General features: G+C 46.0%; 1 protein-coding gene across 5 annotated transcripts in view; it reads left to right on the top strand.

Moving 5' to 3' along the window:
* The window catches only part of TLN2 (talin 2), a 457102-nt gene that overhangs the window by 410677 nt on the left and 21844 nt on the right, over positions 1–24581 (top strand). For all 5 annotated transcript variants that reach the window (XM_060097246.1, XM_060097247.1, XM_060097243.1 and 2 more), the window contains 6 exons: positions 1494–1660; positions 2612–2795; positions 6191–6316; positions 6522–6638; positions 8839–9024; positions 12623–12730. In XM_060097246.1, the coding sequence (XP_059953229.1) occupies positions 1494–1660; positions 2612–2795; positions 6191–6316; positions 6522–6638; positions 8839–9024; positions 12623–12730 (888 nt within the window). The remainder of the gene's footprint in view (positions 1–1493; positions 1661–2611; positions 2796–6190; positions 6317–6521; positions 6639–8838; positions 9025–12622; positions 12731–24581) is intronic.

The following is a 24581-nucleotide window of genomic DNA, read 5'->3' as shown; positions in this document are numbered from 1 at the left end:
CATTATGCCTCCAGTTTTGTTCTTCTTTCTCAAAATTGCTTTGGCTATTTGGGATCTTTTATGGTTCCATACAAATTTTAGGATTGTTTGTTCATTTTCCGTGAAAAATGCCATTTTAATTTTTTTTTTTTTTTTTTTTGGCTGCGTTGGGTCTTTGTTGCTGCGCACAGGCTTTCTTTAGTTGCAGTGAGCAGGGGCTACTCTTTGTTGCGGTGCGCAGGCTTCTCATTGTGGTGGCTTCTCTTGTTGTGGAGCACGGGCTCTAGACATGCGGGCTTCAGTAGTCATGGCACGTGGACTCAGTAGTTGTGGGTTGTGGGCTCTAGAGCACAGGCTCAGTAGTTGTGGCGCACAGGCTTAGTTGCTCCATGGCATGTGGGATCTTCCCGGACCAGGGCTTGAACCCATGTCCCCTGCATTGGCAGGCGGATCCTTAACCACTGTGCCACCAGGGGAGCCCCCATTTTAATTTTTATAAGAATTGCATTGAATTGCATACTGGGTTTGGTAGTGTTTTATACTACCAAACTACTATTTTAACAATATTCTTCTAATTCATGAGCACAGAATATCTTTTCATTTATTTGTGCCTTCTTCTGTTTCTTTCTTTGATGTCTTGTAGTTTTCAATATACAGGTCTTTCACCTCCTTGGTTAAATTTATTCCTAGGTATTCTGTTCTTTTTGATGCAATTGTAAATGGGATTGTTTTCTTAATTTCTCTTTCTGATGTTTGTTGTTAGTGTATAGACACACAATAGATTTTTGTTTATTGATTTTGTATCCTGCAAGTTTGCTGAATTCATTTATTCTAAAATTTTTTTTTCATGGAGTCATCAGGGTTTTCTACATATAATATCATGTCATCTGCAGATTGTGACAGTTTTACTTCTTTCCAGTTTGGATGACTTTTATTTCTTGTCTAAAGCTTTTGGCTTTTCACCTTTGAATATGATGTTAGCTATTGGCTTGTTGTATGTGGACTTTATTATACTGAGGTATGTTCTCTCTGTACCCACTCTGTTGAGAGTTTTTATCATAAATGGCTGTTGGATTTTGTCAAATGCTTTTTCTGCATTTATTAAGATGACTATATGATTTTTACCCTTCATTTTGTAAATGTGGTGTATCACATTGACTGATATGTGGATGTTGAATCATCCTTGCATCCCTGGAATAAATCCCACTTGATCATGGTGTGTGATACTTTTACTGTATTGTTGAGTTCGGTTTGCTGATATTTTGTTGAGGATTTTTGCATCTGTGTTCATCAGGGATATTGTCCTGTAATTTTATTTTCTTGTGGTATCCTTGCCTGGTTTTGGTATCAGAGTAATTTTGGCCTCATAAAATGAGTTTGGAAGAGTTTCCTCCTCTTCTATTTTTTGAGCATTCTTTGCAGTGTTTCCTTTTTTTTTTTTTCTATTCTGAAAAACCTATGGGTTATATTTTCTCTGTCTTCCACACCCCCTGACATTTCCTCTCTGCCTATAGGTGTCCTTGGTGCTATCAGCTCTCCAAGCTGGGAACAAGGGGACCCAGGCATGTATCACAGCTGCCACTGCTGTGTCTGGGATCATCGCCGACCTGGACACCACCATCATGTTTGCGACTGCAGGGACCCTGAACGCAGAGAACAATGAGACCTTTGCAGACCACAGGTATGGGAGTGAAGGTTGTCCTGTGGGGTCCTGGATGGGGAGAGGTTCAGTATGGCCTGATGGACTTTGGATATGCTGCCCAAGAGCCAGAAATGTGGTTATCCATTTTGATGTCAACAGGACGCTCAAGTGGGGCAAGTGACCCACGTAATCAAAATAAGTACCTTTTCTCAACTGCAAACAGAGTTGTGTTCCAGCTTTGCCTCTCACAGCCTAAATCCAGTCTGCGCCAGCAGAGGATAGCTTTTTGATCTTTTTGCTTTCTAAGCTAAAAAGCTGTGCCCCTGATTTTTTCACCATCCCTCGTAGGACTAGTAGTGGCCCAGGCAGGCATGTAGCTCTTACCTAAGTGAACCGTGAAGCTCCAAGCCTGCTGTCTCTCCCGGGCTCTTTAGACTCTTGAGACTCTGCTTCAGAGGCTGGTACCAGGGTCTCCGTTTGCTGCTGGAGACCCCACATATCCTCGCCACATGTCCAGCACCTTTCTTCCTCTCTCTTCAGCCCCAGGACTGGGCAGGGGAGGAGATTCCCAGTGCCCTGACGCCCCTTCCAGAACCCAGCCCCTTGGGCTGTGATGTCCAAGGCAAGGTCCCCTGACCCATGTGTCCTCACAGGTCCCTGTAACTATGAAGTATTTTCAGGGGTAGTAGGAACCACAGGGAAGAAGCTACAGGGCGGGGGGAAGGGAGCCAAACTGATGAGCCTGAATCTTTAATTGAAGCTTTACCATTAATCGACTATGTGAATTCTGGGCTGACTTTCCTCTCCTCTCTCCTAATTCTCTTACATGGAAGATGAGAGCCTCCTATTAAGGGAGGAGAAACGCATCACCTCTCTTCTTCAATGCCCTTTAACAAAAGCCCCTAGAAGGGTTTCTTTTCCTCCTAAGTACCAGTGACCAAGCTCTGCCCTTTGTCTCTCCTCCTCCCCACGCTTTCCTGCCTTTCTCAGGGAAAACATTCTGAAGACAGCCAAGGCCTTGGTGGAAGACACGAAATTGCTGGTTTCGGGGGCTGCATCCACTCCAGACAAGCTGGCCCAGGCAGCCCAGTCCTCGGCAGCCACCATCACCCAGCTCGCCGAGGTGGTCAAGCTGGGGGCCGCCAGCCTGGGCTCTGATGACCCCGAGACCCAGGTAGGTACAGGTGGGCCTCGTGGTCCCACAGACACTGTGCACCAGGCCTCAGAAGAAAGAAAAGGCAAAATAGGAACTTTGGGTGTGGACAACATGTGCACGGGTGCGTCTGTGGTTTGGAGACTGGTAGGAAGCAGTTATCTAGGCAGGATAGTGGCATGGACTGTGGTGTGGCCGTGGCTATGGAGATAAGCCAGAAGATTTGAGAGGAGTCTGTAAAGAAGACTCAGCTGGGCTTGGTAAACGATTGGACGCAGTGAGCGTTGGAGATGAGGGAGAGGGGGGAGGCCAGGATGACTGTACGTTTCAGGCTAGATCAGTGAATGGACGGTGGCTCCATGTACCCAGCTGGGGCTCCCTGGAGGGAGGGCTGCCCCAGGCGGAGATGCAGGTGAGTTCGGTTTGCAGCGTGTTGCATTGGAAGTTCGAGAGAGACACTCAGGTAGAACAAGTGTGTAGGCTTGAGCTTCCTCGGTTTGGGGGATGTGGATGTAGGGGTTATTGGCCGACAGACAGTGACTGCATCCACTGTCTGTGGAAGGAAGAGGAGAAGGGATCAAGGCAGAGCTGAGGAATCCACTATTTAGGACCATCTTCAGGAGAAAGAGATACCTAAGGAGACTGAGAAGCAGCAGCCGCTGGTAGGAGGAAAGCCAGGGGCCTGATGTGAAGAGGAAGGAGTGCTGCAACCCTCCAGAGATGCAGCCAAGGCAGCAAGAAAGACAAAGGTCTGAGAGCCAGGCCCAGGGCCGTGGGGGGTAGTGGCCACCCAGCCGGGGCTGTAAGTGAGCAGTGGCCAGATGCGGGTGAAGGAAGGAACCAGTGTGTATAGACACCCCACTTGAAAAGTTTGGCTCTGAAGGGGAGGAGAGAGAGAGGAGCTGAGGGCCAGGGAAGGGCTCCACGCTCTGTGACTCTCTGCTTTGGATTTAGCCACTTCACTGCCATTACCTACCTGGTCCTTTGTTCTCCAGCCTAGACCATCAGCTCCTCAAGGACAGGAATCACGGTTTATTGATCTTTGAAACCTACACACCAAGCACTGCCCCCACACATGGTAGATACCCAACAAAGCAGTTCAGCTGTTGCTGAACTAACAGCCAACCGTGGCCGTCGTGGACGGATTCTCCCCACTCCCGAGTGTAAAACTTAAAAATCCCTCTGCTATTTCAACCCCAGTGTGGTAAACACTTCAGTTTTCACTGCTTAAACCATACTCGGTAAACGAACCTATTCGGCCCCTTTGGACAACACTGGAGAGAGCACCTCCTACCATCCAGCGCCAGGGTTGACGACAGCTACTGTTCTGGTGAGCACAGGGCCGCCAGCTTTGCTCCCACACGGCTGTGACCCTTCCCCTCCTGACGTCCTCCACTGGAGCAGAGCTCCGTAAAGGCAACATTCCGTCTGTTGGCTTTTTACTCCTTCTGCTGGCTTTTCTCTTTGATAACATCAGAGCTCAGATTGGCTGCCTCCGGAATGCGGAGCACTCACACAAGTGTCTGCCTGGGTATTGTTCTTACCCCCACGGAGGAAGGAAAAGCTAGAAAACGCATCAGTGGGGATGGAACCCACACTTTCCCCTAGTCCGGCTCAACTTGGAATGAATCAGCTGGGAGGATTTAACTCTTTGGATACAGAGAAACGTATCGAATTGCTTAGAGGCTTAAACTCCCAAATGGTCTAGATGTCCTAGGGCCCAACTTCTTTTGAGACCACCAGTGGGAGATGTCACCTCAGAAAAGTGTGCCCACTCGCTGGTCGCCGTGCAGTGACCCAGGATGGGACAGTGTACGCCAGGTGTCGGCAGCACACCTCCCCGCTGCGCCTCCCCGTGGTGGTCCCTGCCATTAGCCCCCCCTCACGAGCCCCGTCACAGCTCGACGTGCCCTGTGGTTTCAGAGGTTGGCGGAGATCCTGTGCACCCTGTGGGTGAGAAGCCACGGGATGGAGACGGGGAGGGTTGGGAGGCTGGGCAGTCATGGCGTGGCTGTGCTTGCAGGTTCTGGGACGCTAGAGTTTCTAAGACGTTTTCACATCCATTATTCAGTTCATCCTGCCAGCAGTGCGGTAAATGGGCAGGGCTGGCACTGCTCACCCCATTTGTAGATGAGGAGCCAGGGCCATAGAGCGTAATACAGTGCGGAGGTGAAGACCGTGGCCCTTGTGATCACGCTGACCAGAGTCTGAATCCCAACCTTGCCATTCCCAGCCTCTGCCAGTGTGGACACGAGCAATGTAGTTCCCACTCAAAATGGCAGTGATGAGGGTTAAATAAGATCATGTGCATTGTGCTTGGCTCGGCACCTGGAACATTGCCCTCAACGAAGGGAAATTGTTGTTTTAGAAGTAGGAGTTGTTATTGTAGCTGCTGGACCCAGAAAACTTAAATGTAATACCCAATATCATGTAATTCCTAAATATGCCTGGTACTTGAGATGCCAAGTCTAACACCCAGAAGAAGTGGCCTGTGGTCTCTGTTCAGTTAGAAGAGTGAAGATACTGTATTCCATCCAGTGTTACATGGGTACACATCTGTATATTCACCCATTCCATGAGTATTTGCTGAGCGCCCACTACACGCCAGGTCCTGTCCTGAGTGCAGAACACAACAGACAGAAGACCAGGTCGGCCCTCCTACAGCTTCCATCCAAGTCAAGGAAGAAGACAGTTGGTGTATAAGTGAATAAATAATAAAGTAATTCCACATACTGCTAAGTGCTATAAATAAAACAGGGCAAGCTGAGGGAGTTTCAGTGGGGGTGGGCTTATAGCTAGAGTGGTCAGGAAGGGTCTCTGAGGACATGACATTTGAGCTGAGACCTGAAGGGTGAAAAAAGCCAGGTTCCAGGCAGAGAGGGGAACAAGAGCAGAGGCCCTGAGGTTGGAACGAGGGAGGATTTCCAACAGGGAAGAAAGACAGACCCACATGCCTATAACATGCTGAGTGAGTCAGGATCCCAGGAACCAAGTCTGGGGACGCAGGTGGGCTGCCATGGCGGCCTTGCAGGCCAGGGCAGGAGGCTTGCATTTTGTTCTCAGTGGTTTTGGTGACCAGTTCCGGGCATAGGTACGTGGCCTGGCGTCTCGGGGTGTCTGCTTAGCTGCCCTCATCCTTTCATAGGCAGCTTGTCAACAGAGCCGCCAGCTAGGCGGTGTTTCTGAATATGCTAACTCTACCGGGGTCCCGCTTTCTGGCTCAGCATCTGACTCCCTTAGGGAGCTTCTTCAAGTCTGCAATCTGGTTTTCCACCCAGCCTCACATCAGAGTCTCCAAGGGTGGTTCCTGGGGATTCTCCTGTGCTGCAGGCTTGCAAGCTGCTGATGGAGAGCCCTGCTCTTGGACTGTGTGCTCTTGGTGCAGCCTGCTCACCTGGGCCCACGCTCTCTTTCAGGTGGTGTTGATCAATGCCATCAAAGACGTGGCTAAGGCCCTCTCAGATCTCATTGGTGCTACCAAGGGAGCTGCCAGCAAGCCCGCCGATGACCCCTCCATGTACCAGCTCAAGGGGGCCGCCAAGGTAGAGTGGAGCCCCAATTAGGGGCAAGCGTGCCAGGGGTGCTGCAGTGAGAGATGCACACTCGAGAGTATTGGAGGATGTGCATCTGAGCCCCTTTCTCACTTAGAGGTGCTGATACTTGTGGCATTAGATCCGGAACTGAAAGGAGGGCTGGGACCTCAGCGCACTCACTCCCTGTTTTCTCTTGACATCTCTTCCCATGCAGGTGATGGTGACCAATGTCACCTCCCTCCTCAAGACCGTGAAGGCGGTGGAGGACGAGGCTACCCGGGGCACACGGGCGCTTGAGGCCACCATCGAGTACATGAAGCAGGAGCTCACGGTAAGGAGCCACCAGTCACCTCCCTCAGGCTCCGCATCCAGCAGCTGACCCCAGTGCAGCTTCTCTGAGACTTCTAACATGAAGAGGTCTTACCTGGAACACCTGAGCTAGGGGGGCCCACTTGCCTGCCTGCTGGTACGTTTGTATCATGGAGACCCCATGTGAAACTGACCTCTGAGTTTGGCTAAGATCAATTTGTAATTATAATTAAATGAATTAATGTATGGCTTGGGACCCTTCAGGTTTAATTCCACTAAAATTGCAGCGTGAAACGAAAGTGCTACAGAAGAGTCCTGGTAAAGGGAAGATTCAGTGTAGCCGCTTGCCCTCTCCTTGAGCTTCAATGGTGTGTACACTGTGCAGCCACGTAGCCCCTCCTGATTCCCGTTGCCATTGGCAACAGCTCACACTGCTGCACACGTACGGATTCGGGAGTCTGAGGTTGGCAATTAGGAAAACCTGGATGCCTTTACCTGGGACACTTCCCTTTAACGTCAGGCTTCCTTCTGTGTGAGGTGTCTGATCCCAGAGACGCTGACCCCATGTTCGCTCTTACCTTGTTCCACCGTCGTAGAGCGCGGGTGTCCTGGTGATGCACTGTGATTGTCTCCTGTTCTTTTGATCCTGAGACAATTGTGGGTTGAATCATCCTTATCCCTAGAAATAGAAATATGCTGAAAATGAGTAGTTTCAAACTGAGATTTCTTTTAATGGGAGGTCTGATCACAGATTCAGCTCCTCTTTTGGAAGGAGGCGTCTTTAGAGGGTCACCTGTGAGGGCCACAAGCCGCTGAAGGACAGCAGTAGAGACGAGCAGTTCTGTTGGGTTTTGCTCGTGGAGGCTTGGGTTCTCTTGTCCTGTTTTTATTGAATCCGACCTTGGTTGGTGTTGTGCTTAGTTCTCACATGGAGAAGAAACTAAAAAATACAGGCCTTAAGGCTGCTGCCTGGCGCTAACCTGCTTGCACGGGCTGGGGGTTTCTTACCAAAAGTTTGGACAAACATTCTGACAGGTGTGGGTGGGCCTAATGGTGGCAATGGAAGCGATTTGAAATTTGGAGCTCTCTTGGGAAATTACAGACACATGGTCGACCTAAGTATACCGATGTGGTTTAGAATTGACCCAGACTGTGCACTTCCGTGGACACACGAGGTTTCCAAAGGAGCGTGTGTCCCAAGACCCACGTTAGTGTGGAGGGCTCTGTCCATGTTCATTCCACTGCAGCATTCAGGGGTGGTGCTGGGCGGCCTGACGGTAGCTGTTCATTTTTAGGGGAGAAGTGATGTTGAACAGTGGTTGGCACATGGCAGGGATGCTGGCTGGGTCCTCCTTTCTGCTTCCAGGAAGACTTCCCTGCTGAAACGTGGCTGCCTAGGGCAGAAGACAGAGCGGCCCCACCTGGTTCGGGAGTCCTCATGTACAGGGACAGCCAGGGCACCCATCACTCATGGTAGAACCATGGCAGATGGGCTGGAAGCAGAAACGGCTGGCTTGACTGGCAGGTGGAACTTTAAAGTGAGATATTCACTTACCATGGCTAATTTATTTCAGCTTCTCTAAAGGTGTGTCTGTGTGTGTGTATGTGTGTGTGTGTGTGTGTGGTTAAATAATTCACAGTGTCAACGTGGCACACTCGACCCGAATGCCTCCACACAATTAGGCAGTTATATTTGTAAGAAAGGCTAAGAATAGAAGAAACTGAATGCTTCATTTCCCCCAGCCCCACACCCTCTTAAAGAGAGAGAGCTGAGTCCAGAGCAATGCATCCAGGTCAGTCCTGACCTGGAACCAGCATCTAGGCTGCGGGGCTTCTGGGAACTACCGAAGCAGGAGCAGGAATGGGCCAGGAGAACTGGGAAGCCGCACAATGCCCCCCGTACCCCACCCTGGTGGAGGTGGGTAACGAATACACATTGAGTGTCAGTTTCCGAAGGCAAACAAGTTGATGCTGTGGATCGTTTTCCCTCCCCACGTTGTCCCCATGAATGCCGAGTACAGGTGTGTGAGGCTATCCACGCCGGAATCTTGAAAGCAAGAATGATATTACTGAATTCAAATTTCTAATTTCCTGCCATTTGACGGTTTCTTCCCGTGGCTGGCTTGGTTTTCAGACACTGAGCCGCAGCTGGTAGGGGAGGCATAAGTTATTTCTGTCCTTCCCTTTTTGATTTTGTCAGCACTTCGATTTCTAACTCCCAGGTATTCCAGTCCAAAGAGGTACCTGAAAAGACATCATCACCTGAAGAATCCATCAGGATGACGAAAGGCATCACCATGGCAACAGCCAAAGCCGTGGCAGCTGGGAACTCGTGTCGACAGGAGGACGTGATTGCCACCGCCAACCTGAGCCGGAAGGCCGTGTCAGATATGTTGACGGCTTGCAAGGTAAAGGCCTTGGCGTTGTTTGGGGTGGGTAGGGTAGTGTTCGGTCACGGTTGAGCTGTTGGGTTCAGTTTGGAGAGGGGGAGGGGCTGGCCACGTGTAGAAGGGAGCCGCCCGGTACCTTAGCCTGTGTGTGCAGTAGGCTACACGGGAAGACAGGTGTGCCCGTCAGCCCCTGGGAGGTGACTCTGGGGGCAGTTTTGTGTCTGAGAGGGCATGGAGTAGGCCTGCTGACTGACCCTCCCACTTTACCTCTCAGTTCTTCCTGAATAGGCGGACACCTGCTTACAGGGGCTGTAGTGGAGGCCGCTCTGGCAGTAGTAAAGCAGGCGTGTGGCATTTTGTTCCAGGCCCTTCCAAGGAAAACCACACCCCTTGTCAGCCTGCACCCTTTCCTGCTTCCATAGGTCAGGGGTGTTGCCATAATTGGGTGAGGCGGTGAGTGAGAGGAACCAGACATAACGTCAGGGATCTGCCTTTTTGCTCTCTGTGCCAGACGTCTTGGAGCAGCTCTTCTGATCCTTGGGGAGACAGTGGGGGCCACTGCCCTAAGCCAGTGCTCATGGAAGGAGCTGGGGAGACCTGAGCTTTATGACCTTCACTTTATTTTTGATCTGTTAAGCCAGAGAGCCATAAGAGCCTCCCACTGAGCACCTCCACCCCAGCCCTCCACCCTTCTAGGGACAGCTGTGGCCCAGGGACCCTGACTTCTGCTCCGTGATGGATCGATGACCCCCCTGCTGTGGTGGGCAGATGGGGCTGAACCACAGAAAAGGAAGAGCAGCTGTTGCAGCTCCGTGTCCTCAGCAACAGGGCCCTTCTTTGTGGTGCAGTGAGTTGTGGGGAGAGCTGGTGCGGGGTCGGACGATGGCCTCTGAGGTTCCTTGGCAAGGGTAGGGTGGGCTGGGGTCCCTGGGCAGAGGCAGGGAGAGGCAGCCAGGCTGAAGGGCTGGGTGTGGGGAAAAGCACCGCACTTCCTGGTCTCCTGGGTGTGGGGGAGGGTAGAGCGTGGGGAACAGGGGTAGGCGGTGGCGGGGCGGGGAGCAGAGGGAGGCAAGAGGGTCGGGTCACTGTCCTGAGGACCGAGTGCGCTGGGCCGGGGAGTTTAGACTCTCCTGAGGCCACAAGTACAGTTTTGATGTGCTCAGTGGAATCTGCCCTGGCAGAAGCGATAATTCCCCGAAGGGGTTACGGCCTCCGTCAGAACAGTATTTACCAGGGACTTCCCTGGCGGTCCAGTGGCAAAGACTTAGTGCTGGGGGTGCGGGTTCAATCTCTGGTCAGGGAGCTAAGATCCCACATGCCACTGGGGCCAAAAAAACAAAACATGAAAAACAGAAGCAATATTGTAACAAATTCAATAAAGACTTTTAAAATGGTCCACATCAAAAACAAACAAAAAAACTCTTTAAAAAAAAGAAAAGAACAGTATTTACCAGCCAGATATGGCCTGAAGGCCACCATGGTGTATATGCAGGGCACCTCATAGTTTTGGAAGGGCTGGCATGTATGTTCTGTCATTCAGTCCTAGATGGGAAGGGTAAAGGAATTCTCCTAATGTGAGCTTGCCAGAAAGGGCATGCAACAAGAACATATAGAAAGCCAGGGATGCCTACTGGTGGGTCAAGAAGGAACCCTCTGTGCCAAGCAGAGGGCCACGTGGCCATATTTGAACACCACCTTTGGGGCTGAGCAGGGCAGAAACGGAGGTGCAGTAGGTCCCATACTGACTCATCAGAGACAGGATTACGCTTAATGCCCCGGTGGGGATGCAGACTTCCCTACACCCTAAGTTTATTCTCATATCTGTTTCTTTCTGGTCTTCCTTTCATGTCCATACGTCTACGTCAGATACAATTTTATATCTCTGATTACAATTAATGTTACCTGACTGTTTCTGCATTACTAGCAGTCATTATAACTGATTCTTTATTGACCACAAAATACTCTGGTAATGAATATACTCTTCCCCCTACTATCAGATACTTAGATTGTCTGCAGGTTTTTTAAATCATCAACTTTACTGCAGTGAACATCTTTGGGTATATCCGTTTTTCCTATGCCTTGGATGATATCCAAGGCAGGCTCCCAGAAGTAGAATTAGGAGGTCAAATGGTGTGACATTCTAATTATTGCTCGATTGCTCTGCCCAAGGGCTCTACCAGGTTAGAGCCACCAGCCGTGACCAGCAGCTCCTGCACAGCTCTCAAGGAGGGCGTTGCACGTTACCTGCTGGAGGAGCATCATAGCCCTTGTCTTCCCCCAGTGGTGTCTCGTCGAACCAGACATGGGCTCTGTCTTCACACTTGGAGACACGGGGGCAAGGCTGATTAAAACGCAGGAGGGGTTAAAGACCTGGCCTGTTAGTCCTCAGATGAATACAACCAGGCTCATAAATGACAGATACTGGCCACTCGAATTATCCCCACCCCTCTTGGGGTGGTTTGGGGGGTCAGGTAAGCGGAAATTTCCCAGGTGTTGCCCCCAACAGCCCCCAGTCCTGGGGAGAGGGATTTGACTGGAGGGAACATGGAGGGCGTGTCACGCTTCCCCTTCTGCCTTGACCTTTTATCCTAATGTGTAATTTGTATTTGTCCTGACTTGTGATTCATTTGCAGGTTTCTATTTTTTGTATTCTTGTAAGCCCCCTCGAGTTCTTTCCAGAGTGAGGTTGTAGAAGGGGGAAAGGCTAAATGGGTAGGGTTGCCAGACTGAGCAAATAAAAAACAGACCGCCCCATACTTATGCTAAAAGTTTTCATTGTTTATTCGAAATTCAAATGTAACTGGACATTCTGTAGTTCATCTGGCAGCCCCGTGAATGGGCGTACCATCTGAAATGATATCTCACGAATGACTCAAGTCGGCAGGTCCCAAGTACAAGGAAAAAGGTCCAGATGCTGTGTTAACCATATGTCCTGGTCTGCTTATCTCAACGTGTATAATGCGAGATGAGTTATTTATGGCACCTCTGAGGGTGCTGGGGAGCTCGCTCTCTGAAGGTTCCCAGGAGCCAGTGAGCCCTGGTCGGGAGACTCACTGTGACTGCAGTGTGATCAGGTCACAGAGTGAGGACCTGGGCGTGATGAGCCTGTGAACAGAGAGGGTTCTTCAGGATACTTCACGCTGCAGGAGAGAGAGAGGCTGATCCTGAGATGGTACCGCCTCTGCTGTAAGCCCCAATCATGAATCTTTCCTGGGCTTTTTAGCACACGTGGAATTTCTTACCTTTCAATAAAAGATGGGGTGGGGGGGCATGAGGAGAAAGGAAGGAAAGAGGGACCAGATTCACTTGCTTTTGTTTGGCCTCCAGGCACTAGAAAAAGCAAGACACAAAGTGTTGTCAGAGAACCTGCAGTGCAGACAGGTGGGAGGTATCAGGAGAATGTGGAGGAGAACCCCTCCTCTCTCCAGGGAGGCAGGGAAGGTTTCTCAGAGAGGTCACTGAAGGTAAAACAGGAGGAGTTCCAGAATCGAGGTCTCCTGCCTCTGCGTCTTGGGCTACACAGCACTGCTGGGCAAGTGACCCCACCTGGCTGCCTGGTCCACTTGCCACCTGGCTCTTCCTGTTTTAAGATGTCGACGTTCCTTTCTCTCTCCAGCAAGCATCCTATCACCCCGAAGTCAGTGAGGAGGTGCGCACCAGAGCGTTGCGGTACGGGACGGAGTGCACCCTCGGCTACCTGGACCTTCTGGAGCACGTCTTGGTGGTGAGGAGGGGCATGGGCCAGGCCAGGGCTGGGGAAGAGCTGATCCGGGTGCAGAGCATCCTTTCCTCTGGAAAACCCCTCTTAGAGCATCGCGCAGGCTCCACTTGCGAGGCTGGGACTGGATTGAGCTGAAAAGCCTCTCATATCACACTGCCCCAGCACACAAGATACAAGTGTAGTGTGGAGGGAGGTGCAGTTCGAATCCAGAAGAGCCTGGCTGTCTGTTGCACCAAAGAGGCAAGACTAGCATGGAAGAGCGGTGGGTAAGCAGAGTGAGAGGCGAAGCAGGTGGGACACACAGAGCCACCACTGAAAACAGATCAGGAGGTCCGGTCAGGAAAAACCCTAGTCCATCCTGCAAGGGCCAGGAAGGCAGGCTCCTAGAAGAGCCAGACCAGCATCCATGACAAGTTAGAAACATCACCAGTGCTACAGGAGACCTACTAGCCTCTCGTGATTTCCCCCAGTCCTCGAACCAGTGGCTTAGACCACATTGAGAATGTGTCCAGTTCCATTTTTCTGATGACCTTCAAGCCTGCCGTGCCCACGTGGAGCTGGGTTAATGTGGTGTACATCTGTCCCTGTCTAATCCTGGGAGCCACATTTAAAACTGGGGAGTTCTGGGAGAGAGCTTGTTCAGGAGTCAGAGACACCCCAGAAGAGACTTTATGTCTCACCCCCTTCACTGCCCTTGCTCTTTTCTAAACCTAAAAGAAGAAGATCCAACAGGGTGCTTTCAGATACACAGCACATGTACCTCAAAGATTATTAGGCCTGTCATTTGCTCTGCATTGACATTTATCTCTTTTTGTGCAACCACGTGAGGCTAGCAGGACAAGGGAATGATCCAAGACCCAAATAAGTTTGGTCCCTTGGTTGAGGTCACCCAGCTACTAATGACAGACCTGGGACCAAGTCGCAGCTCTGCTCATTCTAGTATTTTACTGCCTTCTCCTTAAACTTAAATTACCTTCTGATGTTAAGCATTTCAGGTCTTTTAAGGGAACATTACTTTTATTCTTCGCCCAGGTAACTGTGGTCATTGCAAAAGAATAACTTTTGTGAGAGTGGCCAGTCTGGGGTTACTGACATTGGGCTCCCAAAGCCTGAACGCTCGTGAGTAGAAACCAGTGTATTGCTCGTGGGCCAAGGAGAGAACATCTTGGCCAGTCAGCGTTCGCAGGCATGAGCCTCCCCAGTCAAGCCAGCTTGTCTGTGTTGGGATATGAAGTGTTCAGCCTGTGAGCATGCATAGCAGGAAATTTAGCGTAAGGAGAATGAAGCCAGCAAGGCTTCCACAGGGTATCTTTTTCTTGATGAGACCATCTGTTCTAGGCACATGGAATCTTGTTACATCCGAACATTCGAAAGCATAGTGGAAAGCATAATGGCTTAGGTTTAGAACGCTTGAATTCAAATCCTGGCTCTGCCAAGTAAATAGTTGCATTACCACTGTCTTATCTGGGCTTCAGTTTGCTCAGATGTTAGGCCGCTGTTTAAGGAGTAAGTGAGGCTGTGGGGAGTCCGGGGCTATGGCTGAGCTCACGTCTGCTGCACGCTTCGTTAAAATCCTCCTGGAAGGTGCCAGTCCTGCCTGAGCAGAGATGCAGGGCTGCGGCAGCAGTGCCCTCCTAGCTTCCCAAATGGGGGCTCTCCCCCAGCACCCAGTTTTCCTTGTCTCTGTCTCTCATGCTTTGGTCTTCATCTTGTTCATTTGATACTGGCATCCTCCTATTACTCCCATGAAGGATCCTCACCTCGCCCCTTTCATCCAGTTCCATTTCTTGATTAAACTGTATTTTTTCCCCGCTCCTGTGTTTGTACCTGTGGCGCCAGTGTCGGTAGGTGCAGGCCCCTGCACACACTGGCTTTTCGTGAGCCGCTGAACGAGAATGTCAGTGCATCGGGGTCCACTTGCAGCGGCGCCAGCTCCCCAAGTTGGGATGGAAAGGAGGCAGCAGCCTTCAAGGCGTGGGGTGGAGTGAAGATCTCGGGTTTCCCTCCTGCGTGCAAAGACAGCTTAGACCAGGGAGAGGAGTTCTGTCTTCATGAGGAAGGGCAGGTGCCAGCACTTGTCTTGAGAACCTTCTCCCAGGGGAGAAGGAAAAGGGAACCCTCAGAGGGTCCCCTTCTTGACCTCAAGCCACCTTTAGACCCTCTCCCAGTATCTGGGAGCCAGGTGTTGCATCCACCAAAGCACTCTCCTCCTCCGCTCCTCTCCATGCCCACCCCATGTTGGTGAGCAGAAGAAGACAAGGCCTCCCGAGGGGGGCTGTGGGTGGGTGGTTGGCCTCTTTGCCCCAAAGGAAGCTGAGGTGTCCGGGGCCTCCGTGGGAAGGCCTAGGAGCCATTCCCAGGATACACACTCAGAGACCCCAGCTTTACAGCCACTTAATTACTGTGCCAGGCATCAGCCCTAGTGATAATCAGCCGGTTCTTCTGGAACAGGACGAAGGGCACATGCCACAGGGAGACCCCACATCACGTGTGATTTGGGAGGTTTCGTGTGGGACCAGAGGTTGGCAGGAGGGGAGCTACCACTCCCTTCTTTTCCTGGACCCAACAAGAGCCATTGCACTTTACAGCCAGGTGTGCTTCCCTGATGCATTTTCCGTCATGAGTTCTTCCTGGCATTTACTAAAGAAACAGGACTCTGAAGTCTTGTGTGTTTGCAAACCAAATTTGGTTGATTGTGTGGTGGTTGATGTGTCTGTTAAAAGCCTGCCACCTGAATTTCCTTTCACCTTCCTCTACAGTTATTGTCATTGTAACTCGTAATTATGGCAATAATATAAATATCCTGTTTCTCCATAGCTGTTTTGAGATTTACGGTGTGAAAAATGCTGGTGCTAAAACGAAATCATTAATAGGAAGAAAAGCTAAATGACATGAAAACTTTTATCCAGCATCCAGAATTTGTCTCATCTTTTACAAGAAAGAAGTTTTTTCCCTCTTTATGGTGACAAGTGCTGATGGTTCATCCAAGTAGATAAGAATGAAATCGCATCAAGTATTTGTTCATATTTTTATTCTTGTCTCTTTAGAGACCTACACATACTCTTTGAAGGGTATTTTCCAATAAAAATATAGGAAGGAAACATCCAGGGCATTATCATAAACATGAAAAAATACCAGTTCCTAACTGAAAATGGTAGAACCTCTGTGACAGCATACTGTCCCCTCAGCTGCAGACATTAGCAGTTTCCTTGGGCCTGCAGCTGAAAATAAGCTCACATTTCCCATCATGAGCCCTCACTCCTTCTCCAAAGCAGACTTGAAAGAAATCTGGACTAAAATGAGGCTAAACACGAGGAAGATTGTTCCACATAAGAGGACCATGAGCCATAAGACCACTTAGGACAGAGCTGGTAGAGACCTGAGAAGAAATTAGGGAAATGGAAACGCACGAATATGGAAACTAGTGTTCACTTCTGAGGGAATTTTGGCAGAATCAGAAAACGAAAGCCAAATTGACAATTTAGAGAAGACATCAGATTTATGTGGAAATTACCTTTAGGGTAGAGGGAAAGAATACTAAGATTAGCTATTTGAGGGTGGTGAATAAAAAAGCAGTTAAAGCTAGAGATTTTCACACACGCATGCACACACACACACACACACACACACAGAGTATGCCCCATTCTGCCCTTCTCCTCATTCACTGGTCTTCACGCATGTCATCAGATGACCACAGTACCTCCATCCTGAAAAGAAAGTCAACCGACATTGGAACTGTAACAGGAGATCTTAGGATGGTCCTCCTGGATCATTGTAAAGCTGACATCTCTTCTTAGCTGACCAAAGAGAATTAGTAAGATTTCTGAAAGCTGAAGAAAGGTCAGATAATTGTCCAATTTTTACAAAAGGGGAAAGAGAAAAGTAGAAATTAAGGTTTGGAGGAAGTGTCCAGCAATTTAGAGGAATAAATTGAGGTCACTTTCAGGTAGTCCAAGGAGGTTTAGCCATCTTCTTTAGGAGCTGCTTTTCTTAAATTTGGACACATGAAAACGTGGGGGAAAGTATGCTACTTTAGTCTTGTTCAGGTCAAATATCCTAGAGCCAAGGATTCTTCACCTTTTTTGGCTGGTTTGTATATTTTAGTTTTACTTTAGAAAAAATCTTAAAACAGAAAACCATATCAACATTTGCGTGTCTACCATCTATAATTAACTAATTTTGTTAAATAATATTTTGTCTTATTTGGTTCAGATCCTTATTTTGTAAGAAGTCTCTCAATAATAATAATTTTGTATCCTTTACCAATACCATCCTCCTTTTTTCTCTGTCTAGGCAGAAATAACTATCATGATTTCAGCTTTCTTAACCTTTCATGGATCTTGGGCCCCCTTGAGCTAGCTAAAAGCCCATTTCCTGCCTCACCCCACCCTCATCAGAGAAACATCAGCACATAAACACAAATGTCCCTTAAACTGCTAAGAGGGTTCCCAGACCCCTAGCTGGATACTTTGGGAATTTAGAAACTCCAAATCGAGAACCCCTCCTTGGGGATTTTTTTTTTTTTTTTTTTTTGAGAATCCAGTTATCAGTCTACAAACAATGGGATCTAATTTAGGCAGAACCCCATCCTTGCTGCCCTGGGAGCTGCTTTATGAAGCTTTAGACGTGCCCATTTGAGCAATGCTGGCCTTCTGCATTTGCTGTTGGCTGGTTTGTTATGGAGGATTTCTATTGCAGGATGCGAGGCAGCCACTTGGCCTCTGCAGTAACCACAGATCAATATTGCTGCTTACCCACAATATGAGGTCTTTGACAGGGTTAAAATTACCGTTGCTTCCACTAGCAGTACTTTAATTTCATTCTATCTGTTGCCTGCTATGAGAAATCATGTTGACTTAATTGCAGAATAAAAATAGAACTCCTTTGCTCCTGCCTTATTTAAATAGGGTGCTTTGCCATAGGGCCGTTCCCTTTTTTAGAGCTAGAGTGTATACAGAAGTGGTTTTCTCCCTCCATCAAGGCTCATGCAGCTCAATAACAAAAAAACAAACAACCCAATGCAAAAATGGGCAGAAGACCTAAATAGACATTTCTCCAAAGAATATATACAGATTGCCAACACATGAAAGAATGCTCAACATCATTAATCATTAGAGAAATGTAAACCAAAACTACAATGAGGTATCACCTCACACCAGTCAGAATGGCCATCATCAAAAAATCTACAAACAATAAATGCTGGAGAGGGTGTGGAGAAAAGGGAACCCTCTTGCACTGTTGGTGGGAATGTAAATTGATACAGCCACCATGGAAAACAGTATGGAGTTTCCTTATAAAACTAAATATAGAACTACCATACGACCCAGCAATCCCACTACTAGGCATATACCCTGAGAAAACCATAATTCAAAGAGAGTCATGTACCACAGTGTTCACTGCAGCTCTATTTACAATAGCCAGGACATGGAAGCAACCTAAGTGTCCATCAACAGATGAATGGATAAAGAAGACATGGCACATATATACAATGGAATATTACTCAGCCATAAAAAGAAACGAAATTGAGTTATTTGTAGTGAGGTGGATGGACCTAGAGTCAGTTATACAGAGTGAAATAAGTCAGAAAGAGAAAAACAAATACCATATGCTAACACATATATATGGAATCTAAGAAAATAAAAATGGTTCTGAAGAACCTAGGGGCAGGACAGGAATAAAGACGCAGATGTAGAGAATGGACTTGAGGACATGGAGAGGGGGAAGGGTAAGCTGGGACAAAGTGAGAGACCGGCATGGACTTACATATACTACCAAATGTAAAATAGATAGCTAGTGGGAAGCAGCCGCATAGCACAGGGAGATCAGCTCAGTGCTTTGTGACCACCTAGAGGGGTGGGATAGGGAGGGTGGGAGGGAGACCCAAGAGGGAGGGGATATGGGGATATATGTATACATACAGCTGATTCACTTTGTTATACAGCAGAAACTAACACACCATTGTAATGCAATTATACTCCAATAAAGATGTTAAAATAAATAATTAAATTAAATTTAAAAAAAATAAAGACAGAAGTCTTTTCACCACTCCCCTTTGATGATTTTAGTGAGTCTCCCTACCACACCCTTAACTTTTGTTTCAGCTTTATTGAGGCATAACTAACATACAATGAACACATATTTGAAGTGTACGATTTGAGTAGTGATATCTGAATACGTCTGTGAAACCATCACCACAATCAAAACGGTGAATATATCCGTTATTCTTCAAAATTTCCAAACACTAGTCTGCTTTTTGTTATTACAGATTTGTTTGCATTTTCCAGACTTTTATATAAAAGCAGTCATCGGGCATGTACTCTCCTTTGTCTGGCTTTTTTCACTCAGCATCAGTATTTTCAATTCCATCCACATTGTTATGTGTACCAATAATTTGTCCCCTTTTATTCTTAAGTAGTATTCCATCATATGCATATGTCATAATTGTTAATCAGAACACCTGTTGATGGATATTTGGGTTGTTTCCAGGTTTGATTATTATAAATAAATCTGCTAAGAACATCCTATATAGAAGTTTTTCTGCTTATATGATTTCATTTCTCTTGGATAGATACCTAGAAGTAGAATATTTATATCATAGGGTGGGTATATTTTTAACTTCTTAGGAAACTACTAAATTCTTTTTTAAAGTGGTTATTTCCACCAGCAGTATATGAGAGTTCCAATTTCTCCACGTTCTTGTTAGCACTTAGAATGGTCAGTGTTTTTAATTTTAGCCATTCTAGTGGGTATGTGGTGGTATCTTAATTTCCACCAAGGGTTAGAAGGCATTTTGTGACCAATTTGTCCACGACACTAGGAATACTCATTCCCAGGTCAGGTGAGGGTTTCATTGATAGGCCACTCAAAGTGCTAATACTGGACCAGACCCTGTTAATAGTAACCAAAAACGTCTGGACCCTCTGTCTTACTAGTCTGTTATGGTCCAGGAAATGGTTGCTTCTTCCCATTTCTAGAGTTATGCATTGACCTTACGGAACTATCTATATATTTGGTCAATCATTTCAAGTCACCTAATCATCATCAGTTTTATCTGAGGCTCAGTCACACATTTGGTAATGCAAGAAACAATAATCTTGTAAAATAGGCAGAATACAAGTAATATAGCTGGTAACATTAATAAGATCATAAGTAAGTATTTAAGCTGAGAACTTCCACTAGGTGCGGCCCAGTATAGTATCTGCCCAGATCATGTAAACAGTCTATTCTGCACCAGTTGCTTCCTTTAAGGAAATCATATATTGATATTGAACATAAAGTTCACCAAAGATTTCTACGTGTAAGGGTGAGTGGTGGGTCGTCGTGACCCCTTGCAGGATTGAGAAAGGAATGTTATCTTCTAAGGAGTTACATGGCTGGTGTCAGAAGAAGAAAAATTGTTCTTTAAGATTGAGCAGGTATTTCTGCTATTGGGGAGGTTTTTTAACACGTAATGCAGATGCACAAGGCACACTAGAGGGGAAGGAGGAGGCCAAAGGGCAGAGAAAAAGTTTTATGTTTAAATTGTTCTTGTCTTGCCTTAAAATGTGCATTTTTATTTCATCAGTCAGATATATTTTCTGCAGATAGTTTCTCTTAGGGTGTCACCTGTATTTTCATTTTCATAACAGTGTCTGGCGGGGGGAGACAAATGTATATTAAAAAAGAAATAAAATGACAGCAAGGCAGAGAGTTGAGAAAACAAAGAAGTGCAGATAGAACTCGGATAAAAATGAAAGTAAAATGAAAATATGTCTTACGTATAAAATATTAAACATTTAGGGTGAACTGGATGTTTGCAAAGGTTATCAAATTATTTTCAGGATTATACCCCAGTGTGGGGAAGAAAATAATCTTCCCTCTACTCTTCTGAGTTCTTGCCGGAGACCTCATGTAATAAGACAGATTAACAAGAGAACAACAAAAGTTTATTCACATGGTGTACCTCATGGATAAATGGAAGATACCCAGGGGAAAAATGGGCAATTCCCAAGGTAGCCTAAGCCACCCACTTAAATACCACTTTCAGGCAAAGAAAAGAAAAGGTGTATGTGGTGGGAGGAGGCTGGTTACAGGAGGTGGCCAGGAAAAGCAGGGTTAACTAGGGTAAGGTTGTTAGCAGGTTTTAGAGCCTTCATCATCGATAAGATTCTCTTGTGATTTTCACTCAGCCTTCTCTTACTGGTACAGAGGGGGAGACACCCTTACAAATGGAGATTTCTTTTATACATGTGAATGACCCTTTCAAAAGAGTAACTTCCCTGTTTTCAGAGCATCCCCCGTGTCTGATTTTTCTCAAAATAATAAACTCAAAGCAACCTGTATGCCAAAGAGGCATATTTTGGGGTGACATACTTTGCTACCCTTCACCAGCTTCCTTATTTGTCTTTCATTTGCCTGCCTGATTGATTCTCTTCTTGTTAATTAACAACCTTATTGAGATATAATTGGCATATGGCAAAATTTACCCAGTTAAGGCATACAGTTTCTTGGTTTTGACTATATTTAGAGTTGTACACCTATCACCATAATAATAATTTTAGAACATTTTTGTCAGCCCAAAAAGAAACCTCATGCCCTTTAGCAGTCATTCCTCATTCCCTTCATCCCCCACTCCTAGCCCAAGGCGAACACTAATCTTTTTCTAGTCTCTGTAGATTGCCGATTCTGGACATTTCATGTAAACAGAATCATATAGCATGTGATCTTTTGTAATTGGCTTCTTTCATTACTTAGCATAATGTTTTTAAAGTTCTAAGACATAAACTTTCAAATTCCTGCTTTTTTTAAAATTAATTTTTATTGGAGTACAGTTCTTTTACAATGTTGTGTTAGTTTCTACTGTACAGCAAAGTGAATCAGCTCTACGTATACATATATCCCCTCTTTTTTTGATTTCCTTCCCATTTAGGTCACCACAGAGCACTGAGTTCCCTGTGCTATACAGTAGGTTCTCATTAGTTATCTATTTTATACATGGTATCAATAGTGTATATATGTCAATCCCAGTCTCCCAGTTCATCCCACCCCCCTTCCCCCCTTGGTATCCATACATTTGTTCTCTACATCTGTGCGTCTATTTCTGCTTTGCAAATAAGATCATCTATACCATTTTTCTAGATTCCACATATATGCGTTAATATACGATATTTGTTTTTCTCTTTCTGACTTCCCTGTATGAAAGTCTCTAGGTCCATCCACGTCTCTATAAATGATGCAATTTCGTTCCTTTCTGTGGCTGAGTAATATTCCATTGTATATGTGTACCACATCTTCTTTATTCATTCCTCTGTTGATGGGCATTTAGGTTGCTTCCATGTCCTGGCTATTGTAAATAGTGCTGCAATGAACATTGGGGTGCATGTGTCTTTTTGAATTATGGTTTTCTCTGGATATATGCCAAGTAGTGGGATTGCCGGCTTTTTAAAGTTTTAAAGCATAATATATGTGTTTTGTCCCCTATTTAAGAAGCTAAGATCACAAAGGTTATTCTCCTGTATTTTCTTCTACACAGTTTTAATTCTTACATTCAGGTTTATACTCCATTTCTAGTTCATCTATGCATATGGTGAGGAAAGGGTCAGGTTTATTTTCTTACCTATGGCTATCCAATTGTTCCAGCATCATTTGTTGAAAAAATTGTCCTCATTGAATTAAAGGTGCTTTAGCACCTTTAATGAAAATCAGTTGACTATATGTGTGAATCTAGTTCTGGACTCTTTTCTGCCCCACTGATCTGTAGGTCTGTGTACCAATATCATGTTGTCTTGATCACTACTATAACTTTATAATGAGTCTTGAGATCAGGTATTCTAAAACTTACAGCTTTGTTCTTTTTCAAAATGGTTTAGCTATTCTAGGTCCTTTGTATTTTATATACATTTTAGAATCATCTTGTCAATATCTTAAAAAAAAGCTTATTGGGATTTTGACTGGGATCATGGGGAGATTTGGGAATAATTGGTCTTAATAGTCTTCTAATCCAAGAATATGGTGTATCTCTCCATTTATTTAGGTCTTCTTTAATATTTTCAACAACATTTGTAGTTTTTAGCATCCACATCTTGCACATCTGTTGTCAAATTTAACAGTATTTAACCTAACAGGTATTTCATGAATTTTATGCTACTATAAATGGTATTGCTTTTTTCAAAATTTTCAACTTTTTACTGCTTATAGAAATATAATTGATGTTTGTATGTTGACCTTATATCCTGTGACCTTGCTTAACTCATTTATTCTAGCTTTTTTTCCCTTTTTTTAAAAAACAAATGCCTTAGAAATTTCTACATAGGCATTCATGTTATTTATGAACAAAGACAATTTTACTTCTCCCTTTCCATCTGCATGCCATTTATTTCTTTTTCTTGCCTTGCTGCACTGGCCAGGAATACTAGTACAATACTGATGGAAGTGTGAGGACGAATATCCTTACCTTATTCTTGGTCTTAGGGGAAAACACGCAGTCTTGCACCATTTACTATGAGTCTCCCCATCATATCTTTAACTCCTTGCTTATTCACGTTGTATTGACTACTGTAGAAAAAGCAAATAGCAAAGCCTGTGGACTACTTTGCTCTTTAGTCCCTGAGCTGTAGCCATTATTTACCTAGTGGCCTTACAACATGTATTGTTTCAGACAAATACAGTACAAGCCTTTTACAATTAAGCAGTGGCAAATGCCCATTTGATCTAGAGCAATGGTTTACAACTTTGGCTGCAAGTGAGAACCACCTGGAGAACTTTTAGAAATTCTGGTGTCCAGGCCGTACATCGGACCAATTCCATCAGTAGTCCTGATGGAAATGTATACTATATTAAATTATGTATTAATTTATACAATCTTACCACAGCTCTATAATGAAAGGACTGTTTGTTGTGCTCATTTAATAGATAAGTAAACTGAGGCTTAGAGAGAAGATAAGTAACTGGACCACAGTTACTGAGGTACATTGACTCTAGAACCTACCCTTAATTCAGTTGCCTGCCAACTGGCTGTGTTAAAAAAGTAAAAGGCATCTAACCCCTCCCCTCCACCTCTCCATGGTTCTGGTGATCTTCTGGAACTAGTCTAGGATGCCATCATATTAGGACTTGTCTTCAGTAGTGTGTTGGTCTGTTATTCATTCATTCATTCATTTGTTCACTCATTCAGTGGTTTGTAGTGAGTTAATATCTGTATGGTGCTATGTGTAGATAGGTCCTAGGGTGAGGGAATGAGAATAACAGAGCAGCTGAACTCAGAACAGTAGCAAATATAAAATTTAGAAGATTGCAAGAGGAAGGAGGGTAAGGAATAGATGCCTGGGAAGTGGTTGCTCAAGAATCTTTGACTTATCAGTTCAAGTGTGTAACATAATGTCTTCTATGCACTGGTGTGTCTGGGGCTGGTCAATGTGTAACCCCATTAACTCCCCCAACCCCAGATTTTTTTTTACCAAGCTTCTTTTAAAGTTCTCTTATAGATTTGGGGTCCAAAATACATCTTTTCCAGACTCATGAGAAAGAGTACGATACCTGGTCAGGTGAAAAGGGTATGGGATACCAAGAAGGGAATTAACATTTAATGAATGCCTACTGTGTTCCAGGCGTTGTGCAAGATACTTCTCGTGGGTTACTCCATTTGATGTTTATGCCACTCCTGAGGAGTAGGCATTATCCCAGTTTTACATATGAGAAAACAGGTTCTGAGAGGTTCAGTAATCTGCCCATTGTTCACAAACCAGGAGCAGGTGAAGCTAGGTTTGAAACACAGGTTTGTCCAATACCAAAGCCCAGGCTTTGTCTGCTGCTAAGAATTGTCCATAGAGAGACAGCAGGGGTGCTTTCCTCTTGAATGTCTTAGCGTTTCTAAAGC

The sequence above is a fragment of the Mesoplodon densirostris genome, chromosome 4, assembly GCF_025265405.1.
Source record: "Mesoplodon densirostris isolate mMesDen1 chromosome 4, mMesDen1 primary haplotype, whole genome shotgun sequence".
NCBI classification, from domain to species: Eukaryota; Metazoa; Chordata; class Mammalia; order Artiodactyla; family Ziphiidae; genus Mesoplodon; species Mesoplodon densirostris.
Note: the sequence above shows the minus strand (reverse complement) of the source record. Positions and strands in the feature narration are given on the sequence as shown.